This window comes from Pan paniscus, chromosome 5, assembly GCF_029289425.2.
Source record: "Pan paniscus chromosome 5, NHGRI_mPanPan1-v2.0_pri, whole genome shotgun sequence".
NCBI lineage: Eukaryota > Metazoa > Chordata > Mammalia > Primates > Hominidae > Pan > Pan paniscus.
The window spans coordinates 53346908-53364136 of record NC_073254.2 but is presented as its reverse complement, the minus strand read 5'-3'; the positions used below and the strand labels follow the sequence as shown (position 1 = coordinate 53364136).

At 37.9% G+C, this 17229-nt stretch overlaps 1 protein-coding gene across 1 annotated transcript in view; it reads right to left on the bottom strand.

Annotated features, from left to right (window-relative positions):
- The window catches only part of DNAH8 (dynein axonemal heavy chain 8), a 332740-nt gene that overhangs the window by 168878 nt on the left and 146633 nt on the right, over nucleotides 1-17229 (bottom strand). The window contains exons 39-48 of the mRNA XM_055113566.2: nucleotides 16534-16636; nucleotides 15409-15513; nucleotides 14860-15021; nucleotides 10486-10710; nucleotides 7593-7765; nucleotides 5759-5937; nucleotides 4166-4353; nucleotides 1548-1634; nucleotides 1349-1456; nucleotides 35-169 (exon numbers count right to left, since the gene is read on the bottom strand). Of these exons, the coding sequence (XP_054969541.2) occupies nucleotides 35-169; nucleotides 1349-1456; nucleotides 1548-1634; nucleotides 4166-4353; nucleotides 5759-5937; nucleotides 7593-7765; nucleotides 10486-10710; nucleotides 14860-15021; nucleotides 15409-15513; nucleotides 16534-16636 (1465 nt within the window). The remainder of the gene's footprint in view (nucleotides 1-34; nucleotides 170-1348; nucleotides 1457-1547; nucleotides 1635-4165; nucleotides 4354-5758; nucleotides 5938-7592; nucleotides 7766-10485; nucleotides 10711-14859; nucleotides 15022-15408; nucleotides 15514-16533; nucleotides 16637-17229) is intronic.

Sequence of the window (17229 nt, the reverse complement as noted above, 5' to 3'; positions counted from 1 at the left end):
AACTGTGGAAAAGAAGAGAATTCAGAGAAGATACCAGTTTGGAAAGGTTCATATCTCTTAGTCCTCTCATGACAATGCTTAATTCACTATCTTCTGGTCTGGCTCTTTTTTGAGATCCAAGAGTCCTCAATACAGACAGAATATTTCTCAATCCAAAGTCATAATGAACCTGAGATGGGAGAAGAGGGCAAAAAGATGGTTTAATTGAAAAACTCAACATAGACTCACGGCTCACTCTATGCATATAGGTCGATTCTGATACTTATATGCGATAGTTTTGGGGTGACTAAGCCACAAAGGTTTATTAGCTCAACTTCCTGCCTTTCCTTTGACTGAAATATGATCATTCCATGGGAAAATCCAAGCTGCAAGATCAAGTAAGTATTCACACCTTAAATATCTTTTGAGAATAATATAGTCTGATACAGTCTGAGCAACAAACAATGGTTTTTGTTTTTGTTTTTGTTTTTTTTGAGATGGAGTCTCGCTCTGTCATCCAGGCTGAAGTGCAGTGGCGGGACCTTGGCTCACTGCAACCACCACCTCCCGGGTTCAAGCAATTCTACTGCCTCAGCCTCCCCAGTAGCTGGGATTATAGGCACGTGCCACCACGCCTGGCTAATTTTTTTTTTTTTTTTTTTTGTATTTTTAGTAGAGACAGGGTTTCACCACGTTAGCCAGGATGGTCTCGATCTCCCAACCTCATGATCCACCCGCCTCGGCCTCCCAGAATGCTGGGATTACAGACGTGAGCCACGGCACCCGGCCCAAACAATAGATTTTTAAATGCATAACCAAGGGGTTACATACTATGTGATTCCGTTTACATAACATTCTTGCAATAAAATTCTAGACATGGAGAAAAGGTTAATGGGTTAGGGATTTGGGAGAGAGGTGGGTGTGGCTATAAAGTAGCATGAGGGAACCTTGTGGTGATGGAACAGAGCCATATCTTACATATTCCATACAACTACACACACACACACACACATATACACACACCAGTGCATGTATAACTGATGAAACCTTAACAAACTCTGTGGACTGCTTCAGTGTCCATTTCAGTTTTGTTATTGTGCTATAGTTACAAGATGTCAACCACCAGGCAAGGCAGGGTGAAGGGTACATGCCTCCCTGTACATTCCTTTGCAACTTCCTGTGAATCTACAATTATTTCAAAATAAAAGGGTCTTAAAAATACACAACCAACAGGTAAAATTAATTCTAAAAGCATTTTAGAAAAGAGTCAATGAGATTTTAACTCACTGATGAGTATTTATCAAAGGAAAATTACAAAGCAAAAAAACCAAATACTATTGCTAGGAGGAAAGCAGATCTATAAAGTTACCTGTTTAGTAAGTTGCTCTTCACAGAGTTTGTAAAGAACGTAAAATTTTTGAGCCAAGATAACATTTTCAAGAAAACCACAGCTTGCAAGTTTAACTCTCATAATGATCTGAAAATTAATATAGTGAGTTTTTTTCAACTTTAGTGAAAAACAAGTAAAGAACATAAAGTACATTATGCTTTTAAATCCTAGTGCATACCTGTCTATCAGGAACCATCATAGCAACAGTTCTAAACTGGATTTTTAGGTTTTCTGGTAGTTCCTGGCGCCCAGCATATCCAGGGTTCTAAAAGTTAAAATATGTTCAATTTTTAATTGCTAAAACAATTTTCATTTCTGAATACAAATATATTTCAAACCCCTAATTCAGATTTTAAGATGGTATTGAAAATATTAGACTCATAAAATAATCTTGTTTTCTCAAAACAATATGTATTAGACCATGTATATTTATTAATATTTATATGCCCTTTTATATATTTCCATTTTCATGATATTAATAAAGTCACACACAATTTTGTGTGGCAAAATTGTCTACTGGCTTAAAAAATAGAAAATTGTGTCTGCTGGCTTAAAAATAGAAAAGAACATGAAATAATACAAGAGAAAACTGAATAGATACCTGATAATTATGGTCTAAAGTATGTTATTGAAAGAAGAAAAAAACTAAGGATTTTATACTGATGAGCTTCCTTGGGCATTTTTTTATTCCATCTCTTCAATTATTCTTTGCAGCCACAGTTACAGAGCTTTTTGGCTAACAAAAACCCATGGAAGTGAGGAGAAATAAAGATGGCAGTGAGGGGAAATAAAGAAGGGAATGATGGGAAAAACACTGAAATGGACAAAAGTAGAGACAGACAGGAAATGAAGCCCTCCTAAGAAGCAACAGGTTGAACAGAGGTCAGACCCAAGTCTCAAAGGAAGGTTGGAGATTCAAAGACAAGTAAGGCCAACAGGAATGAGTTATTTTAGGCAAGTTTGTTAAAAACCTTCAGTCCCTGACCATTTACTGGGCACTGTCAATAGGCCAGGTACCTTGCTAGGGGCTGGAAATACAGAAATTGAGGCTGCCTCTCAATACTCCTCTTAACCTTCCTGAGCCACAGGAGCCCACTTGCAAGCTGGGTACAGCAACACCTAGATTAAAAACTACATTTCCCAGCCTGCCTTGCAGCTGCTGTGATTATATTCTACACTGCGAGATGCAAAGGAGCACACTGTACGAAATATCCTTGATGTTTGTTTGAAGAGAGTTGACTCAGTCAATTGGCTGCAACACAATAGAGATGTTTTCTGTAGCATCTTGGTTCATAAGGTGACCTTGAAGATGGAATTCATGATGGAGTAGAACCATAAAAGGATCTTAAGAGAATCCTTACATGTTAAACTACAATTTTTTTTAGGTTTCAGTTACTCACAGCTTAATGCAATATCTAATTGCTATTTCCAATATTATTCTTAATCCAGGGAGCATGTTAAGCTTTTTGTAAAATTCTAGACCACAGTTTTACACTGAGTACATTTCTTCATCCCACTTCCTGACTTATAATCAATACTTCAGATTATTCTTATTTCCCCCTAACTGCTTTACTGGATGTTTGCTTACAATAAAGTGTATCAGAAACATTTCTGATTTTGCTTCCTATAATTTATCATCTTTATCCATGGGGACATTTAAAAACTCAGAGTGCTTTGTGTTATCTTGCAACTTCAAGATTTACCTTTATGGAAAACACATAAAAACTTTAAAACTGGTGATACATAAAAGCATAAAAACTCCCGTTTATTCATGCCTTTGGTTTCCTATCTTTACAACACTGAATCTCAAAGCTCACCCTTAATCACATGGTAACTGAATTTGTTACAATTCTTTCGTATAGGACCTTGTTAAATTATTGCAGAAATTTTATTTTTATTTCCTTTTATTCGGTGTCAAAGAAAAACCAAGTGTGGAGGTTAAGCAGTCAGATTTTTATGTTAGAGAGACAACAACTTCTTCTTTCTCTTACTGGCTGGGTGACCTAGGAAGTTTTTAAGTCTTGCTGAGCCTCAGGTAAGTCAGCTATATAATACCCATTTCAGAGGGCTATCATAGCTATAAGATACAGTGTACATGTGAGAGAATATTTCAGGTCCTTCCTGTTTCTAGTTACATGATAGGATGGCACATTTTCCCCCACCCCACCACCCCCTGAAGTTAGGTCGTGAAACTTGCTTTAGCCAATGACTTAGGACTTGTGTCACTTCTGGAAAGAAACTCTAAGAGTTAGAGCACAATTCTTCATGTTCTCTTTTTCCTTTGCTACAGCAAAGAGCAATGATTGAGATAGTAGGTACCTCATCAGGCCGAGTACTAGAGTAAAGACATACAAAGCAGCCCTGGCCTCCTACCTCTACCCTAGTCAACCCACAGTGGACACGTGGCATGACAGAGAGATAAACCTTGTGGCTTTTAGCAATTAAGATTTAGGGATTGTTTGTTACTGCAGAACCACATGAGTTATGCCATCTGATATAGCACATAGAACATTTAGCCTGCACCTTACACATATTATACTATGTGGTCAATAAACAGTATCTATTATTATCATTAGCATATTACCTCTGTAGGTCTGGATCTGAATTTTTTTAATTGAAAAAATTACTATTTTATCTTCTGTCTGGGTTATAATGACATAAAAAAAATCATATGGTAAGAGAGAACAGCTCATGACTCCTGGATGGTTGGTCATCTACCCACTAACACATGCTTTGTTTTATTTATGTCTGTAACAATTAAACTAATTAAATTGCATTTAAAGCCTTTTTTCTCACCATCGTTAAGAAGATTCCAAATTCTGGATTTAAATCAACACAATCACCATCAGAAAAAATGAACTGTTTCTTTCTTTCTTTTCTTGCTGTCAAAACAATATAAATTTGTTGTGCTGCCACTGATAATACAGGCAATTCAATTCTGTTAAACTCATCAAAACAGCCCCAGGAACCCGACTGTGCAAGACCTGGCATGAAAAACAGTTAATTTGTAAAGTTTTACTCTATAATATACCTTCTTGATAACAATCATTTCTCCAGTGCTCCCAAACCATTATACATTGAAACGGGATTATGTAAAGTTTCATATCTGGCTGTTGATAAATACATATTTAATTCCAGTGATAAAGAGAGGTTTAATTATTTGTATATTTTCATCAAAACAATGGAAATAGCACACTGCTAAGATGAAAGTACAAATTTTGGGGGTATTTTGAAAGTAGAACCAACAGTTTTGCTGACAGATTGGATCTGAGCATAAGAGAAAGAGCGGAGTAAAGGATAGGTCGAAGTTGTTTGGGGATGGTTGTTTTGTTTGTTGTTGTTGTTGTTGTGTCTGAGCACCTAGAGATCAGGAGTTTTGGGGTTTTTTGTTTTTGTTTTTGTTGTTTTGTTTTGTTTCTTTTGGTGGAGTCTTGCTCTGTAGCCCAGGCTGGAGTGCAGTGGCAAGATCTCGGCTCACTGCAACCTCCGCCTCCCGGGTTCAAGCAATTCTCCTAGCTCAGCCTCCTGAGTAGCTGGGACTACAGGCACGCACCACCATGCCCAGCTAATTTTTGTATTTTTAGTAGAGACGGGGTTTCACCATGTTGGCCAGGATGGTCTTGAACTCCCGACCTCATGATCCGCCTGCCTCGGCCTCCCAAAGTGCTGGGATTACAAGCGTGAGCCGTGCCCGGCCGGGAGTTTGGTTTTAAACATAGTGACTCTGGACCTGCTAGACATTTAAGTGGACATGCTAAATCAACAGTTGTATGTAATGAATCTAGAGTTTCAAGAAGTCCGAGCTAGAGATATAATTCTGGAGTCATCATACAGATGGCATTTAAAGTTTAGACCTGCATAAGATCACCAAGAGAATGCATGTAGATAGGAAAGAGAAGATCGCCAAGTACTAAGCTCTGAGGCTGATGTGTCTTCAAACATTTTTTTCTCTGTCCATCTGAAAACATGTTCTACCTACCTTTCAGGATTTTCTCAAAATTTTCCATCTGTTGATGGCCACCCCCTTCTTATTTTCCAGTGTTGCTATGCTTTCTAAAATTCTTTCATTTCTGTGGGAGGGAAGCCACATGTGTCCCCCGTTTGCTATTTTGATCCTCTCTACTATTATTTCAGGCAATTATAGATTGATTCCATTTTCGTAATCTAACACACATTCCATGCATAGACTATAACACTAGCAATAGTATTGAACCATACGAAACTGTTGATATCCAGCCATTTTTAACCTAGAAAAATGGCAATATCATGCGGATCAACCCATACTAATGTAGTATGAGATCACATCACTTTGGATTTATATCAGAAAATAACATTAAAAGGCAATAAAAATAAATTCACCTAAAATAATCTACATTATTTGACACTTGCCTTTGAAAATCCTTCCTAGGCCTCTGAAATCCATTTGATCTGAGCAATTGAACACGACCACATATTTTCCCAAACACCTTCCCATGTCTTTTGTGGTTTCTGTTTTGCCAGTGCCAGCAGGTCCTGCGGGAGCGCCTCCCATGTTCATGCCCAAGGCCTGAGCTAACGTGATATAGCATCTGCAAATGTTCATCCAATAAAGCATTGTGAGTATGGGATGACACGTTACAGGATGGCGCAAGCAAAAATCCAATGTGATTGGAATGGGCCTATTTATTTTAGAGTCTGAGTAGCTCACATAAAAGAATTGAACAAACAAGCTTAGGGTACTTGATATTCATTAAAAGTACTACAGTGAGTCCAAAGATTTCTTGAGACTAATTTCAAAACTCCTCAACCCTGACTTAAAACCCTCAGGCCTTCCTCCCATTACAGTCAAGAGAACCAAATGAGCAGTATTGTGCTGGCAAATGTTTAACAACTGGCTCTCCAGAAAAAAAAAAAAAAAAAACCTGGTTTTCATGTTTGCCAACTTCTATTGTATAAATTCTTCCACTGTGGTCAATGGCAAGCTACCAATGTGATATCACAAAGTCGGGGCAAAATGCACATAGACAGAAACCAGGTAAGGCCGGGCATGGTGGCTCACGCCTGTAATCCCAGCACTTTGGGAAGCTGAGGCGGGCGGATCATGAGGTCAGGAGTTCAAGACCAGCCTGGCCAATATGGTGAAACCCTGTCTCTATTTAAAAAACACAAAAATTAGCCAGGCGTGGTGGCATGCGCCTGTAGTCCCAGCTATTTGTGAGGTAGAGGCGGAGGTTGCAGTGAGCCAAGATCGCGCCACTGCACTCCAGCCTGGGCGACAGAGCAAGACTCTGTCTCAAAACAAAAAAAGAAACCAGGTAAGCACCACAGGCTGATGCAAGTCAGCTCCAGCACACCACTGTAAATAAATAGTTTCACTATGAAATAATTCACTCATTTAGAAAAGTGCAAAGAATACTAATATAATAAATCTCTTTGTATCCATGATCCAGCTTCTGTTGTATTTGTTTTGGATCTAAGTAAAACTTAGTAAAGATCTTAGTAAAGCTTCATGAGACATGATGCTTAATATGTAAACACCAATAGAAGAGAAAACACTGACAAATTTATGTTGCTATGGCACTGGGCATATAAAAGGGATAGGTTCAATAAATCAAAAGGAGGCTGAAGATGTGATTTGATATAATTTCACCTGGAGGCAGCCCTACTTAAAGTAACAGCAGCACTTAATATTAAATAACGCAATTTAAGTCAATTCTAACAACATTTATTGAATGTTTTCTATGCACAGCATACTTAACGGGGTGTCATGGGATAAAAAAGACCTAGTAATTGCCTAGTGTCATATAATGGAAAGAATTGTGACGGGATCTGCCATTGACTAATTATTCATATTGGCCATGAAAATGTACTTTAGGTGCCAATTTCCACATCTGAAAATACAAAGACTAAATTACATGATCTCCAAGGTACCTTCCTTCTTTTCAATTTTAACTTCTTTTGGGATTCTAGGAATATTTTTCCATCTTGCAATCTAAAATTCACCATTAAATTACTCACAGTCAACATTCAAGCTTGCTTTTATTCTTTTATCTTTTTCTACTTCATAAAAATTCAATGCACATGTATATTTAAGTGGTTATTTCATTGTTAGGCTGACTTTAATGAGCTAGCAGCTACCCAGCATGACAGAAATCTGCTTTTGTTAATATTTCAAATTCAACTACAAATAATGTTAAGCACATTTAAAAATTACAAAATAAAAAATGAAAACTGGGTTTCCTACCTATCTGTTAATGGAGTGATAACAAGGCGATCAGTACATCCCAGAAATTCATTTTGGTAAATAAAATCAACATCTGTAATAGACACCACAGTTTGATCCAAATCTTCCTTAAAATAAAATCTACTCTGTTTTAGCCATTCAAAATCAGTAGGTGATTTGATATGCATTTTTACCTTAAAAACATAAAATACAAAAAAGTTATATACTGAATTGCAATAGCATAAAACATAAGCATGTGGGCAGTTTTTTTAATTCACTCTTTGATGAACTGATTCTTATTCACTTAACAAATATTTATTGAGTTTCTTCCTATGCTTGACACTGTGCTAGGCAAACAAACACAGAGATGGTTCCAGGCTTCCAGAGCTTCCAGAAAAGGGCAAAAGGCAAACAGTGAAACAAATCATTGCAATAAAGTACAAAGGGCACCACTACCGAAATTCAGGGCTCATGAATATATGGAGCAGGAGGACCTAACTACTCCAGGATATCTGAGAGGGGCACTCAGAGGAAGAAAACATCTCAATTAAAACCCAGATAAATAGTAGGAATTAGCCAGGGCCACCGGGAGCGGGGAACAAAAGGGATCATGAGGGTGTGGGAAGAGTAAGTGCTATAGGCAAATGCCCAGAAGATCTGATTGGCATCTTCAAGGAATTGAAAAAAGGTCAGTACAGCTGGGGGCATCCCGGGATCTAGAGAAAGCATGAGAGTTGAGGGTTCACAGGGCCATGGGAAGGGGTTTAGGAATTGTCTTCATAGCAGTCGGAAGCCACTAAAGGGATTAAGCAGGGAAACACATGGTTATATATGCCCATGTCTCCCTGCACCAGCACTATAGCCAAGCCACTCAATCTGCCTAGTCATCAGCATATACAAGTGAGGCAAGAGGTTCTGGGCTCCCATAGCCATGGATGCAAGCTCTAGTACCTGGTCCGTTCAAAGAGACAGAAACCAGGTAAGCAAACTTAGGAATTCCATTCCATCATAACCACATTCTGAGGAGCTTCGTGACTTTCCAGTGAAACTGGTGAAACACCAGTCCTGCCCATTCAGAGGAATCAACACAGGAAGTGGCAAGTGGTCCCCTTCACTGCTCTTAAATCCAGTAGGCCCACTTCCAGGTCATTCAATTGACACTAAAAAATGGACTCGTGGCTACTATACAATGTTCAGATCTCCATCTGACCAGGCCTCCATATTCCTTGCTATTTACAGTCCTGCTTTTTGTTATTGTTGTTTGTTGTTTGGTTATGATCTTGCTTCCTCCTCTAGTTAAGGACTGGCTTCCCACCTAAAGCACAGTTTGTATTCATCATCTTGAGTTACTTTCAGGTAACACAGTCTGGCCCCACCCACAGGGAATGCTCTGTAACACAGGACCCAAGGCCATGGGGATGCTCTCGGCCAGCTACTTTCAACCATCTGTTAAGATGGTAAGGAGGAGGTGGAGAAGAAAAGAAGAATAGTTAATATATTTATTGAGTTCTTGCTGTATATCAGGTTGTTCTAATAATTGTACATGGAAAAATAAAATGCATATATGTTGGCCATGAGATCTCATTTAGTTGGGATGCAAACAGTTCAATGGTGATTAAGATAAAATAAAATGGTTTCATAGTTTTCCTTATGTACAGGTTTATTTTTTTTAATCCCTCTGGATGTAAAGTAAAGTTTGCTCAGCACTTAATTTTAAAAGAAATTTCTTTCACAGGACTTCAGTTTTAGGAGCCAGCGACAGACGTATAGACAACATCCTCAAACGTATGCTGACAGCAGATACAATAATGAACTCCATACCAGTGCTTCTTGAGGTGGACGTCAATTAAAGTCAAAGTATAATGGTAACTGCAATTAGTAAAAGCTAGTCCGTGGAAGGCCAAAACAATATAAGTGTGCAGCTTTCTGATAGTAGCTTAATCCAGAGATAAATCCTAGAGCAGTTTTTCCTCAAACTTCAATATGCATATGAATCTCCTAAGAATCCTGATAAAATGCAGATTCTGATTCAGTAGGTCTTGGATGGGAGGAGGGAGGCTGGAGATTCTGCTCTTTTCACCAACTTCCAGGTGATACCAAAGCACTGGTCAGCATGTAATACTTTGAGAAGCAAGGATCTGGGTTGCAGGGGGATGGACGGACTGACTGGATGTCCTTCAAATAATCTTCAATAAATATAAATTATCTGATCAGAACTTTTGGTAAAACTTCGAAACAGGCAGTCTGTGATCACATTCTCTAAAACAGGACCCAACTTGCATGAATTATGTGTCTCTGATGAAGGAAAGAGATACCTTTAAAATGTATCAAATCAAGTAGACTAAAGCAATAGGAGTTAAATGGGAGGTAAAGATTATCAAATAGTGGCATTTCAAAACCACCTGTAATAGAAAAATCCTTGCTTTAGGAGAAGTTGGCCTTGGTCAAGGCCACTGGTTAGAGTCCCATTTCTAAAGGAATTCAAACACTTACCCTTCTTAGTCCCACCCTACAGAACTTTGCCTAAATCAAGCCCATGATCACCATCAACTGGACGAACAGCCGTGAGAGTGCTCTGAAGCCTGATTCCGTTCCATCTGTGCTCCTTTTCCAATCGACCCAGCATAGCTTATGACCTAAATTATATCATGTTCCTGGTTATTTGGTTTAATGGAACAATCAGTTGGCTCATATCACATCAGTTGGTTCCAAACTTTCAGAGTGCCAAATGAATATATAATATGGTTGTTTAAGCCAGCCAATACAGAAATACAATACTGTGGACATGATATTGATGGACAGTTATGAAAAAGGACCAAGTAAATGGAAAGTTCATGTAAGTTAGGCAACATATACAATTCTTAGCTGTTCATTATTAGTTAGTACACTAAATTTAAAAAAAAAGATACCTTACCAAGTCATCAAAAATATCTCTCTGATGCACATGGATGGTAATTAGAGTCTCGAACTTCACTCTATCAAACTTGCTTAGATCATGTGTTGTCTGACTAATGAGAGTATTTAGAATATCCAAAAATTTCTGATTGGTCACTTGCATGATTTTCCTGTCATCTTTTGCATTACGTAAAGCCTCTTCTGAATCGTGTGTCCACAACATCTGAATTCCCAGAAGTCCAACCTACAGATACAGCAGAAAAATATTAAAATTTGCCAAATATTTCAAGCACATCTGCAATAAAATTTGGTGGTCACTTATTCACATTTTAAACTAAAAATGAGATCGACTTGCATTTCTTAACTCCCAAAGGAGGGAAACAGTTAAAGTTTTAACTGTTAATATTTAATTATTTCAAAGTAGATAGATTAATGATGATTAAAATACTGGCTACCATTTGTTGAACTATATGTGTGTTATAGAAGATGGCTAGGAAATTTTTCTACAGAGGGCCTGAGACTATTGGATACTTCCATGCAATGATTTTTCTTTCTCAAGAAAAGCAAAGGAACTCTTTATCATCTGCTTGTTCTTGAACAGGGCTTCCCAAAGGTCTCTCTGCTCTTCTAAAAACAATACACTGCCTATCTCCTTTCTTGATTGCTCCCTCTCTCTGATATCCACGTTTTTATCTACGTCTACTTTTCTATCTCTATACTTATCTATAGAAGAGAGAGGGAGACAGAAAATGAGAAGGGGAGAAGCTTGTATTCTTTGTATCCTGATGAAGGCATAAAGAAACTGTGAGAGGATGTCACCTTAACCTACAATTTCTGCCCCAGAAAAGGTAATAAAAGTGGTCTGAGCATGCCCCACCCTCACCCCCTCACTGAAATGGTTGTCCCTTCAGGAGCTCTCATTCATCCAGAGTCGAATGACAGATCCAACATCATTTGGACCAAAAAAGAGGACTGAAAGCAGGGCAGGCAGTATGTGGATACTGCTTGGCATGGGCTCAACAGTGAGAAAAGAAAGAATAAAACCCTCTTTCTGTCCCTGCCTTATCAGGGACTTTGATACTTTTCGTGCTAGAGCAGTGGCCAATCCTGGGGGCTGCAGCTAAAGATAAATGAAAGCACCTGGCTGAAGTGAGCAATGGGATCTGGAGAAAACAAGCAGTGTCAGAAAGCCCCCCCAAGAGCAAGCAGATTCTGGTCAGCAGCAGATGATGGTCCAAGGGGGGAAAGACAAAGAGAAAAACTACAAAAGCATAGCAGTGTAAGGCTGCCTGACTTAAAGACAAATAGACCAGCAGACCCCAAAACCCACTGCATAATGATGTCTATCCAAAGGCAAGTCTTTACAATCGTTATCTTGAGTCACCAAGAACAGCTTAAAATTATGTTTTTATACTCAGTCTAAAAAGGCATGCGACTTAGTGGTGAAAACCAGAGGATGTCTCATTAAAAAACAAAACAGCAAAACAAGAATGCTCATTCTCATCAATATTACTCGATGCCTATAATAAGCACATTAAACAATATGAGAAGGCACCACATGTTCTCACACACACATGGAAACTAAAATAAAGCTGACCTCAGAGAAGTGAAAGCAGAATGGAGGATACTAGAGGCTGGGAAGGGTAAGGAGAAGAGGATAGGGATGGATTTGCTAAAGGACACAAAATTATAGCCAGGTAGGAGGACTAAGTGTTAGTGATCTATACCAGTGGTCCCCAGCCTTTTTGGCACCAGGGACTGGTTTCATGGAAGACAATTTTTCCACGGACGGGGGTCGCAGGATGCTTTAGATTCACATAAGCAGCGCACAACCTCGATCCCTCAAATGCACAGTTCAGTTCACAATAGGGTTCGCCCTCCTATGAGAATCTCATGCCGCCGTTGATCTGACAGGAGGTGGAGCACAGGCAGTCATGCTCACTTGCCCGCCGCTTACCTCCTGCTGTGCGACCCAGTTTCTAATAGCCCATGAACCGGTACTGGTTTGTGGCCAGGCCAGGTGGGGGTGGTTGGGGACCCTTGTTCTACACCACTGTAGGATAACTATAGTTAAGAATAACCTATAGTTTCAAATAGCGAGAAGGAGGATATTGAATGTTCCCAACACAAAGAAATGATGTTTGAGATGATGGATATGCTAATTACTCTCATCTGATCACAAGACATATTATACACATCAAAACATCACTATGCACCCCATAAATATGTACAATTGTTATATGTCAATTTAAAAAAAGAACAAAGGAGAAAACAGCAATAAATACATAAATAACGTATTGGAAGAGAATACACTAAAATATTAATAGTCATAATTTCCAGGTGGTAGAAATATGGGAAATTCTTATTTCCACTTTTATTTTATTTTTATTTTATTTAAGTTTCGGAATACACGTGCAGAACGTGCAGGTTTCTTACATAGGTAAACGTGTGCCATGGTGGTTTGCTGCACCTATCAACCTATCACCTATGTATTCCACTTTTATATTTTTTGCATTTTCCAAAATTTTGCAGCAAGGATCCATGGCATTCAAACAATTAAAACATGTTTTAAAAGAAAGCAGAAGTGGAATTTTAAACAATTTCAGATAAAAATGTTAAATTAACTTGATAGTAAGAGATTTCAGTCATTTGAAAAAATGCCTTAAAAAATTTAATATATGTGTATACATGTATATATACACATATATGAATATATTCATATATACACATATGTATATATGTATATAATACTTTGTATTATATATATTGTATTATATACATTGTATAAAATACTTTGTAAAATATGTATTATATACATTGTAAAAATACTTTGTATTTATGTATATATGTGTATATATATTAAATACAAAGTATTTTATACATATGTGTATATATGTTTATATATATATACACACATACACTACAGAAAATCCTGAAAACTAGTCATCTTTCCTACTACATCCTGTTCAACTTCACCACTGTTTGGAACTTGCTCTCAACTCTCTACTTAATGCTAAATCCTCAGCCTAATTTAGGCCAAGCCTCTCCTTCAGGATATACAGGGTCTGGAGAAAGAAAATAACATGGATTTAGTTTCAGGAACTCTTTTCTCAATTTAACAAAGTATTTTATAAGCTTTATCACAAAGGTAATAATGCTAATAAGAATACTAAAGTTTCCCAAGGTATTATATAATATAAAAATCACAATATTATTCTCTCCAATAAAGGTTGATTCTATATCTGTCCTTCTGTGGTTTGAATAAATGATACATCATTTCAGCTGTCTTCATTTTGTGTGCACTAATTCAGGATTTGGAGCTCAGTTTGGGAGGAGTAGTTGGAGAAGAAATACCATTTGGGCAAAAATTGCCTACATTTTCCTTGGATATCTCTTGCCTTTTATCCCATGCTCTCTCTGGCCAGATCACAAATCATCACTTTTCATTTCTCTTGAATGAAAGTGTAATGAAACCATTGGTACCTGCTCCAATCTTGGCCTCTTTGAGGTCTTCACTTTCTAAACATTAGTTGCCTGAAAAAGCCTCTCAACAATTTATGTCCATTTTTAATTGCTTGAAGGGAAAATTAAAGACAAGATGGATTTCATTTCAAGAAAAGGTATGCTCATTCCCTTTACATATATCCATATCTATATCCGTATCATATCTATGAATTGGTGTATATATATACATATATATATACACACACACACGTGCACTTACACACACAGATGGTCCCCAACTTTCAATGGTACAACTTAACGATTTTTTTACTTTACGACAGTGCAAAAGCAATATGCATTTAGTAGAAACTGTACTTTGAGTACCCACACAACCATTCTGTTTTTCACTTTCAGTGTAGTAGTCAACAAATTATATGAGACAATCAACACTTTATTATAAAATAGGCTTGGTGTTAGAAGATTTTGCCTAACTGTAGGCTAATGTAAGTGTTCTGAGCATCTTTAAGACATACTAGACCAAGCTTATGATTGGTAGGTTAGATGCATTAAATGCATTTTTGGTTAATGATATTTTCAACTACGATGAGTTTGTTGGGAGATAATCCCATCATAAGTTGAGGAGTTTCTGTATACAAATACACACACACACACACGCTTACATATGTATCTATTAGACTCAATGTATGTATCCTTCATGATGGGAAAATAGTGGCATATCCTCCTCTGGGACATGGGATGGGTTGGTCTAGAATGGTGTAGGTTGACAAGCAGGTGGTTGGGAGCTGAGGCTAAAATGAGTGTGAGTAGGCCACTCTAACCTAATTCAAAGCTACAATTGCCTCACACCATCAGGCCAACCACCTGCTAAGCATCCTTCCCCTTTATTTCCATTTCTTTTCACCATTACTTAAGCATTGTGTATTCTCACCTGTGCTGGAAAGTGGCTGAGGAATGGTAAGAGTTGAAATCCTGAATCACTGATTTGATAGAAAGCGGATCTAATTATATTATGTAATGATGACATCTGCATTTTTAACAAATCCAGTAGCCAAATCTCCACAGGACCTTTGGCCATAACAGAATTATCCAACTAAAACAAAATTACAAGGATATTATAAATTGATAATAATTTGGCATTTTTACAGATGTTCCATGCACACTTAATAAATCATAGTGCCCTATGCCAAGCAAACAGTTTCATATTTTATACAAAATATTTTAAATATGGGTAAAATCATCTAATACTATAGCTGGAAGGAACTACACAGATCACCTAGTCCAAAACTTTCACTTTATAAATTACAAAATGAGTCTCAGAGAAGTTAAAGGATTTATCTAAACTAGTTTTTAACAAAGCCCAGGGCTGTAGAATGAGAACTCCCTCTCCTCCTGTTTTTTTCTGTAAGAGAACTGTATTCTCCTCAACCTAAGTTTTTAAAGAAATTCTAATAACAAAATTTAAAGCAAGGTAAATTACAACAATTTTTTCTCCTTCTCTTGATATGACGGCCATGATGCGATCATAGTCTTTTGCATGAAATGTCACCTCATTGATGTTGTCAGATACTGCAGGGAGATGCGGCTGTAAGACAGAGGAAAACGTCACACATGAGGCTGGACACAAAAGCCGCTGAGATGTTTTTAAAAGCCTTAATATTTTGTATCTTTTTAAAAGGTTAAGTATTTACTTTATTGTCTCAAAAAATAGAGAGAGACTCTGCTTTGACCCTTAACTGGCTTGGAGGTCTACTTTTTAAAATCAAGCCCTACGGAATGTTTTCTCCAAGTCCTGCAAATGGCCCCCTCCCATGCTATGCAGATTAGACTAAGGACTGTCACCTTCCACCAGATGGGGACTGGACCATACCACCTCCCCCCTCCTCCCCTGACAGATACAGCTCAGTCCTGCCCTCTCTCCTAGCTCTACCTCCACCTTTCACGGAGCCTTTCTATTCTCTTTTCTCATTGTTACAAGTCCCTGGAAACCAACAAGGAATCAACATTAGCCGTTTCCCAGATCCCCAGACCAGAATTGGCCCTGGGATGGGACCTTCTGTGCCTCCCACTCTCAGTTCGCTACGGTTTTTCTTTTCCTCTTCCAAAGTATTGCTCTGGGAAATGGCTAAAAGCATTTGAGAAGTATTGAGGAAGGAAAAAAGGACAAATCCAAAATATAATCCCTATTTGGTCTAAGAATATTTAGAATAAAATACTCATAATGATAAATTCGATTTAATAAACACATACTGTGTGCTAGAGACTTTGCTATGCATGATCTCATATAATCCTCATGACAGTCCTGTGAGGTGAGAACCATTAATATCCTGATTTTACAGATATGGAATTGAGGCATGGGGAAATTAGGAAGCCTGCCAAGATCACACAGCTAGGAATGGCATAGTCAGTGCATAGTCACTCAACACTGCTGGACTGCATCAGGATGACAGGCTCCAAATACACAGAAAATATGAAATTTTATGATCAATGTAATTTGTAATACTCTTCTTTCCTGCCTGCATTTTTAAGATTTTAACTTCACTTTTATTCTTCATTGTGTATGTCGTGGGAAAAGCAAGTTAGATCACAGATTCTTAGATTATACCTGTATGGTGTGGGAATCACTGGCTTGTCCAAGAATTTCCAGGAGAACTGGATCAGATACAAAGAAGAATCTTGGAAACAGTAATCGTTTCTTCTCCAAATACCTTCAAATAAAGTCGACAGTATGTTACCAAGTGGTTTTTTTTCCCCTAAATTATTATTTTTTTAGTCAAGATATAATCACTAACTTCTTTGCTAAGATAATAGCAAACACCTAAAGTCATTTATCACCTACCCCCGCAATGTTTGGTGAAAACCAAAGTCCATGTTCCACCATGGATGACACTTGGGAAAACAAGAGATTCAGAGCAAGGCTGCCCCATCATCTGCTGTCCTCTCCTTTCTCATCAGATGCCCTCCTATGACCTTTCTGAGACTGCTGGAAAGCTCATGGCTTAAACCCAGGGAGAGCACAAACCGTATCTCCAAACCAACACATTTTGAGAGTGAAAGGGAGGACAACTAACCATTAAGCCAGGACAGACACATAAACTTGGACAAACCAGGATGTATTATCACCCTATTTCAAATAGAGATTGAAAATGAACTGCCTTAAAAAAATTATCCTGACCCCATCCTCTTGTGACAGTAAAAATAAAATAAAATAAAAATGATCTTTGAGTTTGGTGAGTTGTTCTCTTAGTGCACATTTCTATTCTATGCCTGCAGTGGCTTGAATGTTAGCCCTCAAAAAGAC